This window comes from Microcebus murinus, chromosome 13, assembly GCF_040939455.1.
Source record: "Microcebus murinus isolate Inina chromosome 13, M.murinus_Inina_mat1.0, whole genome shotgun sequence".
NCBI lineage: Eukaryota > Metazoa > Chordata > Mammalia > Primates > Cheirogaleidae > Microcebus > Microcebus murinus.
In genome coordinates this window covers 81,438,753-81,462,112 of record NC_134116.1, presented here as the reverse complement: position 1 = coordinate 81,462,112, position 23,360 = coordinate 81,438,753, and the positions used below count along the sequence as shown (strand labels likewise).

General features: G+C 41.3%; 1 protein-coding gene across 4 annotated transcripts in view; it reads left to right on the top strand.

Moving 5' to 3' along the window:
* The window catches only part of MPHOSPH8 (M-phase phosphoprotein 8), a 29,505-nt gene extending 8,036 nt beyond the window's left edge, over positions 1 to 21,469 (top strand). Inside the window, exons 2-14 of one of the 4 annotated variants that reach the window (XM_012778616.3) lie at positions 178 to 333; positions 1,648 to 2,535; positions 4,450 to 4,549; positions 7,082 to 7,339; positions 9,552 to 9,674; positions 9,754 to 9,842; positions 12,668 to 12,808; positions 13,743 to 13,829; positions 14,097 to 14,251; positions 16,944 to 17,098; positions 19,471 to 19,598; positions 20,402 to 20,485; positions 21,303 to 21,469. In XM_012778616.3, coding sequence (XP_012634070.2) covers positions 178 to 333; positions 1,648 to 2,535; positions 4,450 to 4,549; positions 7,082 to 7,339; positions 9,552 to 9,674; positions 9,754 to 9,842; positions 12,668 to 12,808; positions 13,743 to 13,829; positions 14,097 to 14,251; positions 16,944 to 17,098; positions 19,471 to 19,598; positions 20,402 to 20,485; positions 21,303 to 21,344 — 2,406 coding nt within the window. In that variant the 3' untranslated portion in view covers positions 21,345 to 21,469. Of the gene's footprint in view, positions 1 to 177; positions 334 to 1,647; positions 2,536 to 4,449; positions 4,550 to 7,081; positions 7,340 to 9,551; positions 9,678 to 9,753; positions 9,843 to 12,667; positions 12,809 to 13,742; positions 13,830 to 14,096; positions 14,252 to 16,943; positions 17,099 to 19,470; positions 19,599 to 20,401; positions 20,486 to 21,302 lie in introns of all 4 variants that reach the window. The other 3 variants (XM_012778615.3, XM_012778617.3, XM_076009568.1) reach the window with 3 other exon arrangements.
* The last annotated feature ends 1,891 nt before the right edge of the window (positions 21,470 to 23,360 follow it).

The window sequence follows — 23,360 nt, the reverse complement described above, 5'->3', positions numbered from 1 at the left end:
TGGTTCTTCCTATTTTCATTGCTTTTCAAATATTACATTTTTATAGATCAGTGATAGTGTTTTTCTTAAGCCACTTGTTTGAAAGTTCTTTCATATCTTCTCAGCAGTTGTGTGTTTTGGGAAATTTAATCAAGTCAGTAATATCCTTTATTTGCCTTTTTAAAATTTATGGAACAGGGTAGGGTGCTTTACAAGGTCCGCTGGAAAGGATATACATCAGACGATGACACCTGGGAGCCTGAGGTCCACCTGGAGGACTGTAAAGAGGTACTTCTTGATTTTAGGAAGAAAGTTGCGGAGAACAAAGCCAGAGCAATCAAGAAGGACATTCAGGTATCATCTTTTGACTCACATTTGGTTTTTTTTGTTTGTTTTTATGTACGTAGTTTATTATAAATATTGTTTTAAAGTATATGTTGTAAATAATTTACAAACAACAAAATATACAATATTCCTTAGTGTAAATTCCATATAGCCAGTTGATTCTTACATAATTGCTTTCAGTGATTTATTTTTGCTGAATTCTCCTTTCTGTATCCAACCTATGATTGTGTTTGACAAACACGTGTAGTTTGGATGTGAATATTGGCATTTTCCTTTAAGTTAGGAGTAACATGAAAGTAGGGGAAAAAGGACATGTCAAAACATTTATCCAAGATGTGAGGAACTTGTTTTTGTATATTTTATGTTTAATCTGCATTATTAGCCTATGTTTTATGTCTGCTTTTTCTGCTAGTTAAAATAATTCTTAGATCACTTCATAAGGTTGTAAATCTTAGTCCATTTCAGATTATTCACAGGCAGCTTTTCCGGGTTTTTTCTTTTCTATTTGCACTTCAATCTTTAGCTATTTTATTGCTTTTTAGTAGCTCTTCCTGATAGTAGGCGAGAATGAAGAGATGGGAGGAACTCAGATAAGTCAAACTTCTATCATGAGCAGTTTGGAAAAAGATTTCAATGGTAGGCTGGAGTTGGGTAATGTGAAACTAGTGCACAAACTTGATTTCTGGGTCTTCCTTCATGGATTTGTCTTTTTGTTGTTGTTGAGACTGAGTTGCCCTCTGTTGCCCGGGTTAGGGTGCTACGACATCATCATAGCTCACTGCAACCTCAAACTCTTGGGCTCAAGTGATCCTCCTGCCCCAGCCTCCCAAGTAGCTGGAACTACAGGTGTGTGCCACCACACCTGGCTAATTTTTAAATTTTTGTAGAGACAGGGTCTCACCCTTGCTCAGGTTGGTCTCGAACTACTGAGCTCAGGCTATCCTTCTGCCTCGGCCTCCCAGTGCGCTAGGATTATAGGCATGAGCTACCACGCCTGGCTAACACACTATTATTTATAACCCACTATGAGACTGTTATTGTTCACTCCTGCTTCTGTTTGGGGCATTCAGCAGCACTAAAGCTTTTTTGTCCCTCTGACTGTGTCAGCTTTTAAAAATTGATGTCCATCATCACCAGCAGGACCTATGTGCTAAATCAATTATATAAGAAGTAGTATATAACTTCAGTTTAGGTAAGTAATTTTAAGGATTTGAGATTCTGTTTGGGAAGAAAACATTTCTACCAGATTTCATTGGTACTACTTTTCAAAGCCCTTAATATTTTTGTTAATGAGTATTTTTTAACCTTTTTTGTATTTTATAGAGACTATCCTTAAATAATGATATATTTGAGGCAAACTCTGATAGTGATCAGCAAAGTGAGACAAAAGAAGATACTTCCCCAAGGAAGAAAAAGAAAAAATTAAGGCATAGAGAAGAGAAAAGCCCAGATGATCTGAAAAAGAAAAAAGTAAAGACTGGGAAACTGAGAGATAAATCCAAACTAGACCTGGAGAGCTCCTTGGAACATTTTGTTTTTGATTTAAGGACAAAGAAAAGAATTTTGGAAGCCAAAGAAGAATTAAAGGAATTGAAAAAGCCCAAAAAAGATGAAATAAAAGAAACTAAAGAAGTAAAGAAAGTTAAAAAGGGTGAAATAAGGGATTTAAAGACTAAAATAAGAGAAGACCCCAAAGAAAACAGAAAAACAAAAAAAGAGAAATGTGTTGAATCTCAGGTGGAGTTTGAATCGAGCGCACTTGATGATTCCCCGTTGCAGGAGCACGACAGTGAAGATTTACATTCTGACGACAGAGAAGAGAAACAGAAAATTAAAAGTGCAAAAGACAGAGCAGGGCAAGATGCAGGGCAGGACCAAGCTCTTGATAAACAGCTGGATGGTGTCACAAGTGCTGACGAGGATGCTGATGTCAAGGCCAAGAGGAAAAAAAAATCCCCGAGAAAGGCTGAGGAACCCAAAGAGAACAGGAAGCTAGAAAACAGGAATGCTTTCCTAGAGAAGAAAACTGTGCCCAGAAAGCAGAAGAATCAAGATAAAGGCAAAAGTACCACCGAATTCGAGAAGCTGACGCCCGCCTCTGTCCAGAAGCAAAAGGGTTTGAGATTGGGTGGGGAAGAACGAGGCCTCAGGTCCACCGACCCGACCACCACCATGACCATGACCACGACCACGACCATGACCACGGAGGAGGTAAGGGCAGGCGGGCAGGAGGGATAACCCTGCAGATTACAGAAATACCCGAGCAGACACGCGCCACTGTGAGTGGTCAGGAAGTTTCACAAATAATGAGACAGACAAACTGTAAGACAGTGTTTCCATCACCAGGGAGTTATTGAATAGTGTGACAGCTATGGGCAGTTTTAAATGCCGAAGGTCCTCCAGCCTTTGGACACTGCCCCCACCAAGTTTATCTCTTGATCTGACTTATTTTCTCTTAGATTAACTACAACTAGAAAAGTGAGGACTAACTTGTGAACAAAAGTAGGATATTTTTAGAGGTGCTGAGATACAGCATTGTATAGTTAGGCTTATAGCTTCATTAGCATATTTTGTTAGCTTTTCATGTCCTACTTGGTATTTTCCCCCATTATGTTAAGAATGTACTACTGTTTACTTAAATAGTAGTACACAGAGTACATTAAAATTACAAATCTTAGGCCGGGCGCTGTGGCTCACGCCTGTAATCCTAGCTCTTGGGAGGCCGAGGCGGGCGGATTGCTCAAGGTCAGGAGTTCAAAACCAGCCTGAGCAAGAGCGAGACCCCGTCTCTACTATAAATAGAAAGAAATTAATTGGCCAACTGATATATATAGAAAAAATTAGCCGGGCATGGTGGCGCATGCCTGTAGTCCCAGCTACTCGGGAGGCTGAGGCAGGAGGATCGCTTGAGCCCAGGAGTTTGAGGTTGCTGTGAGCTAGGCTGACGCCACGGCACTCACTCTAGCCTGGACAACAAAGCGAGACTCTGTCTCAAAAAAAAAAAAAAAAAATTACAAATCTTTTAATTCTTACAATGAATTTGTCCCATTATAAAAATTATTATATGGTTTTTCAAAATGGAAATATTTTCCAAATTATGCAAGTATTTACATATGCAGTATTTATCAAGGGCTATATAAAAGGTCATTTTCTTTTTATCCATTCCCAGTTTTGTGAATTTATCTTAAATCATTTTCAAAGGGGGAAAAAGCTGTATATACAAAGTAACTTATGGCAGTGTTATTTTCATTAGTGAAAAACTGATAGCAGTCTGACTTTCTAGCTGTGGGGGAAATGGTTAAGAAAATGTTGGTGTACCAACTCAGCAACTGTTACAGCTATTGAAATATTGATTTTGAGGTCAAGTGTAGCAAAAACAGGAAAGTTCAGAAGATGTGGAGGAGAAAACCCTATATACATATTAACATAATTATGTAAAAATATCTATGTAAAGAAAAATGAATTTTTAAAAAAATCCTTGCAGAAGTACAAGAATCAGGAGGAGGAACATGAAGAAATAAAAATAGTCATTTCATAAGACTACAGGTGAAATTTTTTTGGAATTTTACTTTTATAGTATTTTTTTGTTTGTTTTTTTTTTGAAGATAGAGTCTTACTCTGTTGCCTGGGCTAGAGTGCTGTGGCGTTAGCCTACCTCACAGCAACCTCAGACGTCTGGGCTCAAGCAATCCTCCTGCCTTAGCCTCCTGAGTAGCTGGGACTATGAGCATGCACCACCATGCCCAGCTAATTTTTTCTATATATTTTTAGTTGGCCACTTAATTTCTTTCTATTTTTAGTAGAGAATGGGGGTCTCGCTCTTGCTCAGGCTGGTTTTGAACTCCTGACCTTGAGCGATCCTCCCGCCTCAGCCTCCCAGAAGTACGTTATTTTTAATAATAAAGTTTTGAGTAGGTAAACCAGTGTTAGGTTTTCAATTTGATATTTTATAAATTATTATATGGTTGGTTAAGGAAGCAGTTTATGTGAAAAGGCTTTAATGATCAGTTTCGTGCAGTATACAAAAGCAGTCACTGAATTGAGGAACCTATATTTTCCAATTTTCAAATGTACAGTGTCAGCTCTTTATCCATTCTTGTTTTGGGTTTTGTTTGTTTTCCTTAGGAGAAAGAGGCCAAAAAAAATGAACCCAAAGAAAAATACCAGAAAAGGCATGATTCAGACAAGGAAGAAAAAGGCCGAAAAGAGCCAAAGGGATTAAAGAGTGAGTCTAAATACAAACATGTTACGTTTGGACTGCCATCCTTCTACAAAGAATTTAGTATGAAGGCAATTTCATTTCTAACATGCAGTGTTATAGAAAATTTCACCGAGAAATTTAGAGTTTTATGCTACTTTTGATTAACCATTTACCTAAGTTTATTATATAACAATTTATATAATATTTCTTTCTGTTCCTCCTTTTCAGTGTTGTGAGGAAGTAGGTTAGAATTACCAACAGAAGAAATTAGTTGTGGCTGAAAAATAAATGTGTCCTTTATAGTGGATGCTAAATAAAACAACTTTTGTTTAATATTAGGTTATTAAGTATGAAATGTCCGATTTACTTTGACAGTTGGTATTTCTGACATTTCACTTTTGTATGTCTTGTTTTATTTTTATTGTGAAAGTATATTCTCAGTCTTTCATACACATGGTTTGGCTTGTGATTATCTTTCAAATTTTTTGTTAAAGCAATTTTGTGAATCCATGGATAAGTCAAAAATTTGTGATATTTTCGAATATGAGTTCTGTTGTGGAACCAGTGCTGCGCAGACACCTCAAAACATCAGCGAAGTGTTTGGGAAGGATGTGGCTAATGAACGCACAGTATGTAGATGGTTTGAGAAGGTCCATTTTGGTGATTTTAATCTTGAAAATGAGCCATTTGGGCAACATGAGACCAAGGTGGATAATGATAAGCTGAAAGCTGTAGTGGAAGAGAATCCATCTCAACCTACACATGAATTAGCAAGGTTTGAGGTTACTATTCCAATAATATTGGACCATTTGAAACAAACTGGTAAGGTAAAGAAGCTGGATAGATGGTTCCGCATGAATTAAGCATCAGAAGAGAAATTGTCTCGAAGCTTGCTTTTCTTTGCTGTCACTACATAAAGGCGAACCATCTCTACACCTTATTGTTACATGTGATGACAAATGAATTCTTTTTGACAATCGCAAGGGTTCAGCACATGGATGGATAAAGAGGAAGTACCAAAACACAGTCCAAAACCGAACATTCATCAGAAAAAGCCAATGGTGTCTGGTGGTTCAGAGCTAGTATTATCCACTACAGCTTCATGAAACCTGGTCCATTACAGCAGATGTCTGTTGCAACCAATTTGACAAAATAATGAGAGTACTTGCGATTAAGCAGCCCAGATTGGTCAATAGAGACAGACCACTCCTCTTGCAAGACAACACTCGACCACATGTCACACAAACAATGCTACTCACACTACAGAAGCTGGACTTGGAAACTCTCTGTCATCTACCATATTCACCAGACTTTGCACCAACTGACTACCACTTCTAGGCCTTGGACCACTTCTTACAAGGAAAAATACTCAGTTCTCAACAATCTGTGGAAAACACCTTTCTCAATTTCATTGGCACTTGCTCTCCAGGCTTCTTTGCTGCTGGCATAAACAAGCTGTTAAGATGGCAGAACTGTGTTGACAGTATAGGTGCATATTTTGATTAACTGTACAGCTTCTTGAGATAAACTAAACTCTTAATTTGAAATTGGACATTTCATATTTAGTGACCTAATATATTCAATATTTAAGTCTCATTTGTGTAAACATAATATCAAAATCACATTTTGCATCATTTCAAGATATGTCATAATTGGGATTCCATAATACATATCAATACTGGGACAAGTACTTTGTAAAGGAAAAAAAAATCACCACTAATGTGTTTGAATAAGCCCTAGCAGATAAGCAGTTTAGTTTATGTACCACGTCCTTGGAACACATGTTTTCTTGGAAGCAGTGATTCTAAGATAAGAGATGGGTAATTGTCTCTGGGTTTTCTCCAAAAGCTATGTCTAACTGAAGTAGTAGGAAAAGTAGATTTTGCTCTGAGCCTGGGCTGAGGCTTGGCGTAGCAGCAGGTAAGTGAAGCTAGGAAGGAGCAGTGGCTGTCTCAGTGAGTCACACATAAAGTGACTGACTACTGTTGTACCCAGAGGTCATGCGAGTTCTTCCTAATTTTGTTCTCTTCTTTTTAGGGTTACTTCTCAGGTGTAGCACTTTGCCAGTGTTCTTCCCAGTTTATCTTTAGTTAAAAGCTGGCTGCGTCAGGTCCGGTTTCCCCAGGTGCGCAGCCAGTGCTCTGCAGCCTGCTGTGCCCCCACTTCCCAGCAGAAACCACTGTGGAACAAGCTTGAAGATCCGGCTGTAGATAGTCTGGTGTCCTTAGCGGTAGGAAAGGTGACAGTGTGAGTAGGGTCACTCTGTGGCCCACTGTTTTCCGTGAGCTGCAGTCACCGCTGGTGGGGAGTAGGTCAGAGCGCCTGCTTAGCAGCTGTTCGCTCTAGACAGCCTCCGTAAACGCTGAGCCGCCCACAGAAAGACCAGCTGAAACAATTTTGTGGCTTCGATAGTAAATCTGACCATGCTTTATGACCAAAGCAGATGTTAGTGAAAATAAAGAAAATATCTATTTTTTAAACATTAACCCAGATTTTCTTTCAATTACAACAGACATTGTGATTCATACTTACCATCAATTTTAATTTTTTCACTAGCATTTAAGGAAATCAGAAATGCATTTGACTTATTTAAATTAACTCCAGAAGAAAAAAATGATGTTCCTGATAGTAATCGGAAACGAGAAGAAGTACCACTGGATTGTAAAACCACAGAAGATCACAAAACCAAGGAAAGCAAGCAATTACTTAAAGAAAGGAGAAACACAAGAGATGAAGCAGATACTTGGGCATACATTGCTGCAGAAGGTGACCAGGAGGTTTTGGACAGTGTGTACCAAATGGATGAGAATGCGGGTGGGTTTGTTTGGAATCATTTTGCAGAATTTTTTCAGGGTATTGCACCATAATATCTCAGTCTCCTGTTCACTATAATTCTGATCTTGATCAGAAAATAATGGAGTAGAAGATTTTATGTGGTCTCCTGCATATTGAAGACTTGAGTCATTCTGTGAATTTAAATGGGCAAACAATTTTTTCTGAGTTCCTGTAATGTGCTCAGCACTTAGAAATTATAAAGATTTCTGATTTTGCTACCTTAAGTATTCTTGCCAGGTGGCCTAATTGTATATCTTCTTAGATTTCTTTCAGAAAATTATCAAATACAAACTTATTTGTATTCGTTATTTTCTTCTTCTTCTTTTTTTTTTTTTTTTAAAACACCTTGTCTCCTACAGTCTTGCCTCAGGGACTTATTTGTATTCTCCCCTTACAACTTTGCAGTAAGTAACACTAAGATACATGATAAATGCCGTCCTGAGGACACGGATTGGTTGAGAAGAAGGGGAGGACCTTGTTATATAGACTACAGAAGACAGCAGCTATGGGACTGAGTGAAAACAGTATTACATGTATGTTCATAACTAGGACTGAATAGATAAGAGATTACTCTGATAAAACTCTGTATAATTTATGAATCTTGAACAGTTTAAGAGAATTTTTAAATTTAAAGTATATGACAGGCTGGTCTGGGAGACCCTTTTACTGCAAAACAACTAGATCCTGGATACCTAGGTAAAATGTGTTTTTGGATGCACTGCTGAGCTTGCAGGAAATCGGGATAATTTCTAAGAACAGACAGCAAGCAGGCGGAGGAGGAAGTCAGTTGCCCAGAGGGCAGATGCCAGTTAGCAGCACTGCTATTGGAGGCCAAGCAATGAAGAACAGATACAGTGGGGAACATCAGTAATGGCAGAAGTTGGCTCTTGAAAAGACTGATAAAAGAGACAAGCCCTTAACTACAGTTGGTTGAGGGGGGAAACAAAATGAAAGCTTAAACAATATTTTAAATGATGAAAGAAACATTACAGATGAGCCAGGTTGGCAGCTCAAGGGCTACGCTTTTTTTCCTATGATATCAACTCTCAGAGTTAGCAAAGAGAGGTATTTGAATTGAGGGCTTTGAAAAAAGTTACTTCATTTATTGCATATCTTTTACAAACTTCATTTCCGTGGCAAGGTTATCTGCCTACCATAATCCGTGTAGTTTGAAGAATTGATTTTAGGTGAAAATCCTTTAACTCTTACCATCGAATGTTTCTGGTTTTTATTTTTGAAATAGCATAGAGCCATTTTGGATCTCCCAAATGAACTATGCTGAGGTCTTAGTGATTTATTGCAATGGTAATGAGAGCTGGACATGGCCACCCCCAGTGTTACTGCACCTGTGGGTCCCAGGGCCAGGAAGACTCTAGCAGAGCTTCTTGATGGATGGGGTATGGGCACTGTGGGAGCAGGGGCTTCTAGCAGGAGGGGCTCGAGCGAGTCTGGAACAATGACTTCAATTTACGTGCTGGTCTAGTCTACACATTGGGAATTATACTACCTGTGTAAATGGTTGGCAGCAATGTATATCCAAGAAGGATGGCCAAAGAAAGAAGTCATGTTAGAATTACTCAGCGTTCTTCTTATTGAATCCTGTAGTTCTGCTTCCTTGAGCTACTCAGTCCTGTACTTAAAATTCATCATTCACTATTTTACAATTACAGGTTACCTTTGGAGCACCATGGTATTTCAATGTGGATAGTTCGTATTGCTTCCCAAAGAAATCAGGAATTTTATCAATTAAAGAAAAGACTTAATGACTTATGTTAAAAGTGAGCATGGTGGCTCACACCTGTAAAATCTCAGTGACTCAGGCGGCTGCAACAGGAGGATTGCTTGAGGCCACGAGTTTGAGACCAGCCTGGGCAACATAGCAAGACCCGTTCTCAAGAAAAAACACTTGTAAAAAAAATTTAGCTGTGTCTGGTGGTACATACCTATAATCCCAGGTACTCACAAGTCTGAGGCAGGAGGATCCCTTGAGCCCAGGAATTCGGGGCTGCCAGTAAGCTATGGCCAAGCCACTGCATTCCACTCTGGGCAACAGAGTGAGACCCTGTCTCTTTAAAAAAAGAAAAGAAAAGTGCATAAAGTATTGGTTAAGACACTACAACTTTAATAAATAGCATTGTGTTTTTTAATACTTGAGAAAAACGTCTGTTAATAAGGCCCTTGTGTGTTCCAGATGGCCGGCAACATATTTTGAGTTTGGGCATGGACTTGCAGTTGGAATGGATGAAATTAGAAGATTTTCAAAAGCATCTTGATGGGGAAGATGAGAATTTTGCCACAGCTGATGCAATTCCAAGTAGTGAGTAGTTTTGGAGTTGTAGAAATCCTTTTCACAAATCTATACATACAACCTAATTTATCTTTCTTCATTTTAGATTTGTTGAGGGATGCTGTGAAAAATGGGGATTATGTTACTGTAAAGGTTGCACTTAATTCAGATGAAGAGTATAACCTGGACCAAGAGGTAATATGTTTTTGAAAAAAATCTCATGAAAAGAAGTTGGAAAGTAGCTCTTTTAAAAGAATTCTATTTGATTTTTCATTTATTTTATAAAGGTAATGTGTATTCACTGTGTAAAATTCAAACATTGTAGAACTCTATAAATGTGCAATTATAGTCCCTGTAATTCCAAACTTCTCTCAAATGACCATTTGGTTTGGTTATGATCTAGCTGGGTTTGTCTGTAATCTTCCTTCTGCCACTTAGAGGAGTGTAAAATGACTCCTATTCTCTTGTGGCCAGTTGTGTTCTTTGATAGTTGCCCATTTATAGCAATTGCCCATCTTTCTGTTGTTGCTGGGGATTATTCACATTGATGTAGATGGGTGCTTTTTATATGGAAGCATGTTAATTCTTTCTGGTTTTTAAGTTTTGTGTTTTGGTTCTTATATTGCTTAGAAGATTTTTATATTTTCTTCTTTAGTTTTGGATTTTTTAGGTTTAATTCTTTGAGATTATAGTTCAAAAATTATTGGGATTGATTTTGATTAACATTGACATTTTTATTTACATTTGAGTCTTCCATCTAGGAACATAACTCTTTTTTTTTTTTTTTTTTTTGAGACAGTCTCACCGTGTTGCCCAGGCTAGAGTAAGTGCCGTGGCGTCAGTCTAGCTCACAGCAACCTCAAACTCCTGGGCTCAAGCGATCCTCCTGCCTCAGCCTCCCGAGTAGCTGGGACTTACAGGCATGTGCCACCATGCTTGGCTAATTTTTCTATATATATTAGTTGGCCAATTAATTTCTTTCTATTTATAATAGAGACGGGGTCTCACTCCTGCTCAGGCTGGTTTCAAACTCCCGACCTCGAGCAATCCGCCCACCTCGGCCTCCCAGAGTGCTAGGATTACAGGCGTGAGCCACCTCGCCTGGCCTAGGAACATAACTTTGTACATTCATTCAGCTCTTTTTTTGTTTTTGTTTTTTGGAGACAGTCTCACTCTGTTGCTCCAGCTAGAGTACAGTGGTGTCATTGTAGCTCACTGTAACCTCAAACTCCCTGGGCTCAAGCGATCCTTTTGCCTCAGACTCCTGAGTAGGTGGGACTACAGGTGCACATCACCACACCCTGCTAATTTTTCTGTTTTTAGTAGAGATGGGTTTGCTCTTGCCGGGTCTGGTCTCGAACTCCTGAGCTCAAGCAGTCCTCCGTCTCAGCCTCCCAGAGTGGTAGGGTTACAGCCCACTGCCCTACCCCTCATTCCGCTCATTCTTTGCCGTTAAGGAAAGTTCTGTGGGTCTTTTCCTTTGTGGTGACCTTGCACCTTTCTTTTAGATGTATTTCTACAAGTTTTATAATATTTTGTTACCTTACTCTGCTCATTAGAGTCTTTTTTCACACAGTTTTCTAACTACTGCTTATAGATGGTGAAGCTGCTAATATCTCTGTGCGTGTTTATGTGTGTATATGTGTGTCTCCAGTCACTTAATGAAATCCTCTTACTCTGATAATTTTTAAGTTACTGTCTTTGGATTTTCTAGGTAGATATCATCTGCCCCCAAATAATTCACTGTTCATTTTTTATCATGCAAACTGTTGATGTGCCATTAGAATTTAATATAGGCATTCCTCAGAGATATTGCTGGTGGACTTCTAGACCCCTGCAATAAAGCAAGTCACACAAAGTTTTTGGTTTCCCATAGGTTTAGACTATAATACAGACCTTATTAAATGTGCAGTAGCATTATGTCTGAAAAAACAATGTACATGTCTTAATTAAAAAATACTTCAGGCCGGGTGTGGTGGCTCACACCTGTAATCCTAGCACTCTAGAAGGCCAAGGCAGGCGGATGGCTCGAGGTCGGGAGTTCGAAACCAGCCTGAGCAAGACCTCGTCTCTACTAAAAATAGAAAGAAATTAATTGACAAACTAGAAATATATATACAAAAAATTAGCCGGGGCTGGGCGCGGCGGCTCACGCCTGTAATCTTACTTAGCATTCTGGGAGGCCGAGGCGGGTGGATTGCTCGAGGTCGGGAGTTCGAAACCAGCCTGAGCAAGACCCCGTCTCTACTATAAATAGAAATTAATTGGCCAACTAATATATATAGAAAAAATTAGCCGGGCATGGTGGTGCATGCCTGTAGTCCTAGCTACTTGGGAGGCTGAGGCAGGAGGATCACTTGAGCCCAGGAGTTTGAGGTTGCTGTGAGCTAGGCTGACACCACGGCACTCACTCTAGCCTGGGCAGCAAGGTGAGACTGTCGCAAAAAAAAAAAAAAAAAATTAGCCAGGCATGGTGGCACATGCCTGTAGTCCCAGCTACTTGGGAGGCTGAGGCAGGAGGATTGCTTGAGCCCAGGAGTTTGAGGTTGCTGTGAGCTAGGCTGACGCCACAGCACTCACTCTAGCCTGGGCAACAAAGTGAGACTCTGTCTCAAAAAAAAAAAAAAAAAATCATTGCTGAAACATGTTGGCACAGACACATGAAGCAAGCACATGCTGTTGGAGAAACGCCGCCAGCAGCTCTGCTCCATGAAAGGTCATTATAAACCTTCAATTTGTAAAAAAAGGCAGAATCTTTGAAATGCAGTGAAGCAAAGTGCAATAATACAAGGTATGCCTATATAGGAAAGTTGTAAGGTTTTATGGTAACAGTTATATGCAAAAAAAAAATATCTAAAGTTATAGTTTCTTAAGTTTTAGGATATTTTAGTGAAAAACATAAGATGCTTAAATCAATGTGCGTTAGTGATTTCACATCGAAACATCTTAGGTAAAAAGACATGATTCTAAAATTATTGAGTAAAGATGAACGATTTTTTTATTTAACGCAACCGCGGCAGGACGCCAGCGGGATGACGCTGGTGATGCTCGCTGCGGCGGGGGGACAGGACGACCTCCTGCGCCTCCTCATCACCAAGGGCGCCAAAGTGAACGGCCGGCAGAAGAACGGGACCACTGCCCTCATTCACGCTGCCGAGAAGGTCTGTGGCTTCCTGTGCATCCGTTTGAGGGTTTTTAGTGGGAATTCCTGCCAACGGACTGAGAATCTGCCTCTGTAGTGAAATATAGCAGCCGTGCGGCCACGTAACTTTATAACTTTGTGTTTCAGTTGATCTGTGACTTCTAATGAATAGACTTTTTAATCATCAGTAGTACTTTGTAATCAAATTTTCAAAATATGATTTATGTAGTTAGAAGTAATTTATATTGAATTAAAGTGTTCTGATTAGGCTGGGCATGGTAGCCCACACCTGTTATCCTAGCACTCTGGGAGGCTGAGGTGGGAAGCTTGAGGTCAGAAGTTCAATGCCAGCCTGAACAAGACCCCTATCTATACCAAAAATAGAAAAATTAGCCAGGAGTGGTGGCACAAGGCTGTAGTCCCAGCTATTTGGGAGGCTGAAGCAGAAGGATGGCTTGAGCCCAGGAGTTTGGGATTGCTGTGAGCTGTGACGATGCCACTGCACTCTATTTCAGACAACAGAGCAAAACTCTGTCTTGAAAAAAAAATTAAGTACTCTGATGAAAGTTCTAATATTGATTTCAGTCTTGGATAATTTGAAAGTCTTTTCCCAGCCGGGCACAGTGTCTCACGCCTATAATCCTAGCACTCTGTGAGGTCAAGGCGGGTGGATGGCTCAAGGTCAGGAGTTCTAAACCAGCCTGAGCAAGAGCGAGACCCAGTCTCTACTAAAAATAGAAAAATTAATTGACCAACTAATATATATAGAAAAAATTAGCTGGGCATGGTAGTGCATGGCTGTAGTCCAGCTACTCGGGAGGCTGAGGCAGAAGGATTGCTTGAGCCCAGGAGTTTGAGGTTGTTGTGAGCTAGGCTGATGCCACGGCACTCTAGCCTGGGCAACAGAGGTGAAAAAGAATTTTGGATATCAATTTGCTTTTTTTTCTTTATAGAACTTTCTAACCACAGTGGCTATCCTTTTGGAAGCGGGAGCTTTTGTGAACGTGCAGCAGAGCAATGGCGAGACCGCGCTAATGAAGGTAAATCCTCCCGCAGGTGTGGATGTTGGTGCCTTCCACAGCCAGACCCAGTGCTGGGGCCTGGGAATAGCCTGGGGAAAGAGACAGTCCCCAGAGCCCAGCAGCTCACAGAGGAGCAGTGGACCTGGCCCAGGGGCTCTCACCGTCTCCATCGCCCTTTGCCCTCCTCACAAAGAGCCACCAGGCACGCATGGAGAAAGGGACCAATGCCAGTTAGTAGTTACCATGGTTTACAGTTAAGTAATTGTTATCTTTTTCCTGACCTAGGCCTGTAAGAGAGGAAATTCGGACATCGTACGGCTTGTAATTGAATGTGGAGCTGACTGCAATATTTTGTCAAAGCACCAAAATAGTGCACTGCATTTTGCAAAGCAGTGTAACAATGTGCTCGTGTACGACTTGCTGAAGAGCCATTTGGAGACGTAAGTGGCGAGTGATCCTGCCATGGTGAAGTCACAAAGTACACTCTATTTGTTTATTTGGCTACATCAAAATTGGAACAGCCTGTGTGTAACTACTCAGAAAAAGATTAAGTACAAGTCCTGATAGGTTTTTGTTTCCAGTAGATGATGAATTTAATAAGCGACACATGAATTATTTTTCTGCAAGTTATTGGAGTCTTAGACAGTTTCACACTTAACAGTGGCATATCAGGGAATATCTCCTTAAAATCTTAAGTGTGCTCTTAATTTAGTTAACAAACATTTTCTTAAAACACTTTAAACTTTATATTCTTTCTAATAGACTATTGTTTACAGCAATTTTAGGTTCACAGCAAATTGAGGAGACAGTAGTTTTTTCAAAGGCCCTCTGTCCCGCCATGGAGGTCTCCCCAGCAGAGGGCGTGCTGTTACTGCCCGTAGCCCTGTGCTGACACACCCCTCACCACCCACAGTCTGTGGCTTCCTGGAGGGCTCGCCCTTGGTGTTTCGGTCTGTGGGTTTGGACAGATGCATAATGACAAGTGCCTACCATTGCAGTTTCGTACAGGAGATTTTACAGCTTTAAGAGTCCTGTTTTCCACCTGCTGGTCCCTCCCTCTCCCTAACCCCTGGCAACCACCTCTCCTTTTACTGTCTCCATAGTTGGAATCAAATATTATTTGGCCTTATCAGCTTGGCTTCTTTCACTTAGCAATAGCATGTAAGGTTCCTTCCATGCCTTGATAGCTCATTTCTTTTTAGCACTAATATTCCATTGTCTGGATGTATCAGAGTTTATTCAAGTCCATTCTTTTCCTTTTATTTATTTATTTTTAAACAGAGACAAGAGTCTTGCTCTGTCTCCCAGGCTGGAGCACAGTGATGAGATCACAGCTCACTGTAGCCTTGAACTTCTGGGCTTAAGCGATCATCCCACCTAAGCCTCCTAAGGAGCTGGGATCACAGGTGTGAGCCCCCATGCCTAGCAAGTTCATTCTCTGACAGATGGATTCTAAATTTTATTATTGTAGCTTCAAACTTCATAACACAAGTAAGTTAATACTTAAAAATTCTTTTGGTGTCCACCTGGAAGCAGAGTGTGGAACGATGGACAGTGGCGACTCGCGGGGGGAGGATGGGCTGTAGGGTGGGAGGCTGCCTGGTCGGCACAGTAGGCGGCTCCGTGATGCACGCACTGAAGGCCCTGCCTTCACCACAGTGCAGTCTCCAGTGTAACAGAGCTGCACTTGTAGCTCCCTGTGAATGTATAGAAATGAAGAATAAATGGGGAAGGAAATCATTCTTTTCTCAACACATGTCAGGAACCCTACAAACAGCAGCCAGCTCAAGTAAGGTGCTTATGCTTCATCTAAAGGGGTCCTGGGACAGCCACCCCGTCTCCTCCTGGTCCACTATACCTAGAAAATGACCTGGATCGTCATGCCTACAAGATAGTTACCCCACCTCCAGACTTAAGGTCTACATTGCAAAGAGAAAGGTAGATTTCAGCTGAGACAAAAAAGGCGCGTGTCTGGTCTGTCCTCTGGACAGCCTTTGCTGGGAGCCCCGCACCCCGCGGCCCAGTGCGTGCAGTGCCATGACGGCTGCAAGGGAACCTGGGGAACGGTAGGGCGACCCACTTTCCTGTTTGCCCAGGACTGAGGAGTTATCGTTTCTGGTTTTCCATGTATTCATTAGACAAATATATTTTTGGCATAAATTTATGGGGTATAATTTTGTGGCATTGGTATATTGCATAATGGTGAAGTCAAGGCTTTTAGTGTATCTATCACTGGAGTAATGTACACCATACTGATTAATTTCTCATCACCCACCCCAACTCTTCCAGGTCTCCACTGTCTGTCAGTCCACACTGTGCTTCCATGACTTAGCTCCAACTTATAAATGAGAACATGCCATACTTGTCTTACTGTGTCTCTGTTGTTTCACTTAAGATAATGGCCTCCAGTTCCATCCATGTTGCTGTAAAAGACAGGATTTTACTCTTTTATAGCTGAATAGTACTCCATTTGTGTATGCACCACATTTTCTCCACCCATTCACCCGCTGATGGACACTTAGGCTGATTCCGTATCTTGGCTTTTGTGATAGTGCTGCGGTAAACTTGAGAGTGCAGACGTCTTTCTCCTACAATGAACAGCTGTAGTGAATACACTCTTTGTGCCTGGCACTGTTCTGAAGGTCAGGAATGTGGAAATGGCAGGTGGGGAAAAAGACTTGTCCTCTTAGGATCGCTTGAGCCCAGGAGTTTGAGGTTGCTGTGAACTAGGCTGATGCCACGGCACTCTAGCCCGGGCAACCGAGTGAGACTCAAAACAAGTTTGCTAGGATTATAACATTTTTTATTCTATGAGTTACAACAATTTAATTAGTTTTTTTTTTCTTTTCCATATGGCTTGTTTTCACTTTCTAGTGAAGATCAGCAGTGAAGAGGCAGGGGTCTTCCCTGTACCCTTGACCCACTCTCATTTCCCAAAGCAGCACAGGCCAGGAGGGCGGCCAGTCTGCTGCCGTCAGAAGCCCAGGTTACAGCTGGCTCTTATGGACCTCAGGCCCCACGACCACATTACTTCAAGGCTCAAAATAATTAAAAGTCCCAACAGCTTAGATTTTACATTACTTATTTGCACAACATTAATATTAACAATCCTTACTGTCCTTTTTTTCTTAGACTTTCAAGAGTAGCAGAAGAGACAATAAAGGATTACTTTGAAGCTCGTCTTGTTCTACTGGAACCAGTCTTTCCAATAGCATGTCATCGACTCTGTGAGGGACCAGATTTTTCAACAGACTTCAGTTACAAGCCCCCACAGAACATTCCAGAAGGTAAGCTTATGCTTACCTTCAAACTTCTCTCAGTTTGAAGTGTGACACTGCAAATACTGATTTTTAGACAGAATCCTTTCTTTGAACAAAATCTTAAAGAAAAATCCGTTATGTGCAATAATTCTGTAAAATAGTTAATAGCAGAGCTACTGTGACATGAGAGCCAGCTAATGCCCCCATCCCACAGGGGACTTTGTAGAGTCTGCAGAGCACCATGTTAACACTGGTTTAAAAAGCATAAAAGTTGGGTCTAAATAATTACATAACTTTTTATTACATTTTATTCTAGCTTAGCTTCATGATTCTAAGCCTAGAATCTTTAACCCTGAATTTGGGTTATTATTACAAATAGTCTTTGCCTTTAAAAAAAAAAACAATTGTTACTCCATAGCAGAGTAGGAAAGATGGAAAGTTCAGCTCTCTCCCTAGCCTGCGCTTCCAGAGGCTCTTTCAGATGGGACGATGACCATGGCCCGACGCTGGCCTCTGGGACGCGTGCCGCGCGCACGTGAGGAGGTGACGCTGCTGGGCTTTTTGCTGTTAGAAATGCCCACTCCCCGTTTTAGAAATGGCATTCACTAACGTTGAAAATGGAGCGCTGCTGAGTAAAGAGCACCGTTTGTGACATCGTGGTGTTGAGTGAACTTGACATGGGAGTCAGTGTTTATACTTCTGACTGTTCGCTCAAACCATGTGCACTGCTGGGTGTGAGTGCCAGAGAGCATCGAGCCAGGCGGGCCACCTAACGAGTCCATGAGCGTTGGCACAACCGGACCAGCTTAGGTGAGAGCTTTTCCTGCCCGCGCACGATGTCTGCATCCACCAAGTGAAGTCTCCAGTCTGAGAGACCCTGGTAGGCTTTCCTTGGCCTTTGCTGCTCAGGGCACGGTCTCTGCATGCAGCCAGCAGCAGGTTCTCAGGCTCCAGCCCAGCAGCCCGCACTTCTGAACGTTGGTCTTCTCCTGGGTGAGATCTCAGGTGATTTGTAAACACATTAAAATTACATACACTACTTTGGCCTCTTGAGGGACTTTGGCTGTTAAGAAATATAATCATGTTAACGCATAGTTTGGCTAAAGAAAAAAACTGAATTGAAACAGCTGTTAGCAAACTGCTTATGTCATTTTAGACCTATGAAACTCAAGCACTGGTCAGACTGATGAACACCCCTCCGTTAGACGTAACTCACCGTGGCTAGCAGAAATAGAAACGTGATCCGCTGAGAGGATGGCCCTGCAGGCCACCCGAGCCTGCCAGGGCTGTGCACTGCCTTCCTCCAGGGACTCTCGGGGAACACTTGGCCCTCCTGGGCGCCCAACCTTGCATCTCATGTGCTGTTTCACAGTGGACCTGGCTGGGGAAGGAGACAGAGACAAGACTGTCCCTGTCTCTGTCTTGTTCAGGCCTTGTCTCTCCCTTGACCAGGGGTGGGGTGTGTGCATTATAAAGCTAGAGGGCAAACTGTCCTACCTCAGACAGCTTGAAAAGAGGCCAAACAGGCAGGGCCCAGGTGCCCTTTTTCCCTGGTTCTTTGGGGTCTTGGAAAGTTTTCTCTTGTTGATGGCTGGCTTAGAGCAATACTGTATCATGTTAAAAATGGTTGGTGGGTTTCACAGGTCATACAGTTCATACACCTATTTTCTGTTTTATTACTAAAAATATGGCTATTGTTGAAAAAGAAGTTACTGAAATCAAAAATATTCTATAAGTTTCACATCTCATGTTAGCATTTTTTTTTTCCACGTAAGATTTTTTGGTATTAATCAGAAAGTTTGGAAAAGGCAAAACAATACGTGGGAAAAAATGGAAAGCCGGTCAGACCCACATCCAGATATAACCACTACAGAGCTGTCCGTGGCTTTGCTTCCAAGGACAGGGACATACACTTAGCAGCAACTTTAAAATACTATTAAAAACTTATTTAACTTTAGTATAGAAAATCATATTTAAGTCTTTTCCAGGAGCTATCAGTACAGATTAAGTAAAAAGTGGCCAGATGTGGCGCCTCACACCTGTAGTCCCAGCTCCTCAGGAGGCCAAGGCCCAGGAGGATCACTGGAGCCCAGGCGTTCGAGGCTGCAGTGAGCTGTGATCGCACCTCTGCACTCCAGCCTGGGCAGCAGAGCAAGACCCTGTGTCTCAATTAAAAAAAAAAAAAAAAAAGTAAAAAGTGTTCTGTGGTTTGAAAAGAGCTAGGTGACACATACATGCTTTGAGATTGGCGGTTTTCTCAGGGCCTTCAGTCTGAAAGGGCGGGTGGGACCCATCTGCCCAGGCCTAGCTGAGGGTGCTCCCGTCTTGCATGGGTGCTCCTCCCGCAGGGGTCTGAAGACTGTAAGTGTAATAAATCTACTCACATCTCCCATTTTCAGGCTCTGGCATCCTGTTGTTCATTTTCCATGCAAACTTTTTGGGTAAAGAAGTTATTGCTCGCCTCTGTGGACCATGCAGCGTACAAGCCGTGGTTTTAAATGATAAATTTCAACTTCCTGTTTTTCTGGTAAGATATTAAAAAGTACATTCTTCTAATCAAAAGCACAGATGACTTAATTTTAAATGCCTATGTTATAATAAAATGCAATCATTTAGTAAGTGATTCAGTAAATCAGTTGTTGGGAATGAGGCAATACCCATAATCATAAAATTACCCTAGTTTTGTCAGTAGTGATTTTTCTAAATGTTTAATTCATGTCTTTGCCTTAAATTATGCTTAACACTATGTCTTGGAACCAGCATTATTCTGAATATAAGTTCTTACAGTACAAGAAACATACTGCCTGATTTTAAATACTATGCCCTTTTCCACCATTGTAATTACAAACATTCTTTCGTACTTCAGATACCAAATACAACCACATAACATTGGTTGTATCTATGCTTAGTTTTAAAGCATAATTAATATTAGTGGCTATGTAAATTCCTTTTTAACATCATAAAAAATGCTCCCGAAGATTCTTTTGCCACCTTTAGAATTCTTTCCTTGGCCTGAATTAATAAGCACGATTGACCTGGGCATGGACATTTTTAACACTTGTACTGTATGTGGCAGGATGTATTCAAATCCCCAAAATTTTCCTGGCTGTTGTCTTTACTCATTTGTATCTTTTTAATAAATACAGAAAACAATTAAATCAACATCAACTTATAAAATAAAAAATAAAATTTACACGTGATTCTCTTATACCTTTGGAGTTTTAAAGGTTTCTGTCTCTATTGGGAAAGGCTACACAGTCCAGCTGTCCCTTTCTACACGTGTTGAGTCTGTCTGCAGAAACAGTGACTCTCTCTCTTTTTCCACTCCAGGACAGTCATTTTGTTTACTCGTTCAGCCCTGTCGCAGGCCCCAATAGACTCTTTATAAGGTTGTCGGAAGCACCCTCTGCTAAGGTGAAAATTTTTTCATCATATTTAGTGTTGTTGCGCAAACTGTCACTATAGATTACTTAGAATCGTTACAAGAAAATTTAAAGAATGCGGTGGAGTGCCCGTCCTAGAGACACGCACTCCCTGGGGCAGCAATGCTGGGCGCGCTGCTGTGTCTGATGTAGGCAGGACGTGTCACACACTGACTGGGCGTGACAGCAAGGGGACTGAGGGTGGGGCTGAAGAGAATGCCTCTCTGGAGGGTGGAGCAGTGAGCCGTGTTCTAGGCTTTGGTGTTGAAGTCCCACATGTATGTCTTGACCTTTAGGCTGGTCACCAATCTCTCTATGAAGGAAGCTGGAGTAATATATTCAGTCCATCTAATATAGTTACTTAACATTACCTAAAATCAAATTGTAAGCACTTGGATTTCTTTTTTTTTTTTTTTTTTTTAATTAAAATGGCACGTGTGTAGTCACAGCTACTCTGGGCTTTAGTGTGCTATGCTGATCTGGTGGCCGCACCAGATCCAAATGGTGACCTCTGGGTAGTGGGGGCCTAAGGGGTGAACTGGCCCAGGTCAGAAACAGATCAGGTCAGTACTCCGGTGCTGGTCAGTAATGGTGCCTGTGAATAGCCACCAAACTCCAGCCTGGGCAACACAGTGAGACCGTGTCTCTATAAAAGCAATAATCTAACAATGTAAATTGGTTAACCAAGTTGAAAATATCGCCAAATAAGAGAAATAATTCTTGGCCATGTGGGGGGTTTTTTTTTTTTGCTTGTAAGAAAGGAGTATTCTAGTTCTGTACTGATGCACTCATTTTTTTACTTTCAATAGGTGAAGTTGCTAATAGGAGCATACAGAGTGCAGCTACAATGACCAAGCAGAAGGGATTGGGATGCAGTCATTTCCAGATCAATTCCTAAATATTCTCTTTGAAGCAGTTTGGAATTCTTCTGGCACATGTCAAACTTTCACTTGTAAAGTTTTGTCTGCAAACCTCCTGTGGCGTGACCCTGTCGTCTGTTGTAGTCTGTAAGATAGGATGCAGATGTGTTTGTGCCAGTGTTTGGGAAGCTCAGCATTGTGTCCAGACTGCATATTTCAATTTTTCCACAATGTGGATGGTACATATGAAATTATTTAAGGAAATTAAAGACTTTTTTTTTTTTTTAACTTGAAATTTTCTACTGGCCCTGGTGAATTCCTGTTAAAAAAAAAAAAAAAAAGGTTGGGGGTGGATATTCAACTATGAAGCATTTGCTTACAGCAAGGGAGCAGTGTGATATTCAGTTTACCCAATGCCAAGTAAGTGTGGCTTTGCTGCCCTGGAGAGTGATTGAACTGATGTGGTGATGGGGAGAGGCCTGATCTTTTCCTAATATACAGCTGCCATATGTCCCCCAAGCAGAAAGGGTGGCGGTGGCAGTAACTCAGTAACAGCACAGTGATCACTTATGCTTTCAAGTGCTAACATGATAATAAAAATGAAAATCTAAGATGTAACGAGTTCAAACCAGGACGTTATGAGGCCTAAAAGAGAATATTAAATGTGAACTTTTATCCTTGTTCTTGGAATTTCAAGTAATTTTGAAAAGCCACCTCCTGTGTTTTAAACACTAACTGGGAAGACCAGCCTCAGGTCCCAGCCAGGCCTGCCTGTCCCAGGGGCTGAGCCAGATGTCAGGGTGTGCCTGGGGGAAAGATGTCCCACTTCTGTAGATTGCCTCACAGCTCTAACTCTTACATCCTCTTAAATATTTGGCAAGCACTCTCAGTCTAGATTATGAAAAAGTTGAAAATTGTTTAGTTCACTAGTTTATAATTGTATGAAATATTTTAATGTGAGTTTTTCAGAATATCACATGACGATGTTAGACCCATATACATCGTATAGCCATTTCAGAGAACCATTTTACTTTACATCCTAAAAATGCCTTTTCCCATAGTTTCCTCAATAAAACACCATGATGTTGTTCTATTTCCTTTTTATCTCAAATCTCAGGATGTAATTTGTTATGCCTAAAATGAACAGCCTTACAGGAACAGATCACAAGGGCTAGCTGGGCGCAGTGGCTCATGCTTGTAATCCTATCACTCTGGGAGGCCAAGGTGGCCAGATCATTTGAGTTCAGGAGTTCGAGACCAGCCTGAGCAAGAGCAAGACCCTATCTCTACTAAAAATAGAAATTAACTGGCCAACTAAAAATATATATTAAACAAAATTAGCCAGGCATGGTGGTGCATGCCTGTAGTCCCAGCTACTCGGGAGGCTGAGGCAGGATTGCTTAAGCCCAGGAGTTTGAGGTTGCTGTGAGCTAGGCTGACGCCGCAGCGCTCTAGCCCGGACAACAGAGTAAGATTAGACTCTATCTCAAAAAAAAAAAAGATGGCAGAGCTAACATGTAACTAACCCAAACAGAAAATCTGCACACAGTTCTGTTAGTAGTTTAGGCTGAGGAAAAGCAGAACACATATGACAGTTGTCAAAAAACTGATTCTTGGCTGGGCGTGGTGGCGCACGCCTGTAATCCTAACACTCTGAGAGGCCGAGGTGGGCAGATTGCTCAAGGTCAGGAGTTCAAAACCAGCCTGAGCAAGAGTGAGACCCTGCCTCTACTATAAATAGAAAGTAATTAATTGGCCAACTAATATGTATAGAAAAAATTAGCTGGGTATGGTCGGGAGGCTGAGGCAGGAGGATTGCTTGAGCCCAGGAGTCTGAGGTTGCTGTGAGCCAGGCTGACGCCATGGCACTCACTCTAGCCTGGGCAACAAAGCGAGACTCTGTCTCAAAAAAAAAAAAAAAAAAAAAAAACTGATTCATGAAAAACGATAAAGAATTTTGAAATTTTAATACTTCATGCAGTCAACATTTCACAACATAAAGTTTTA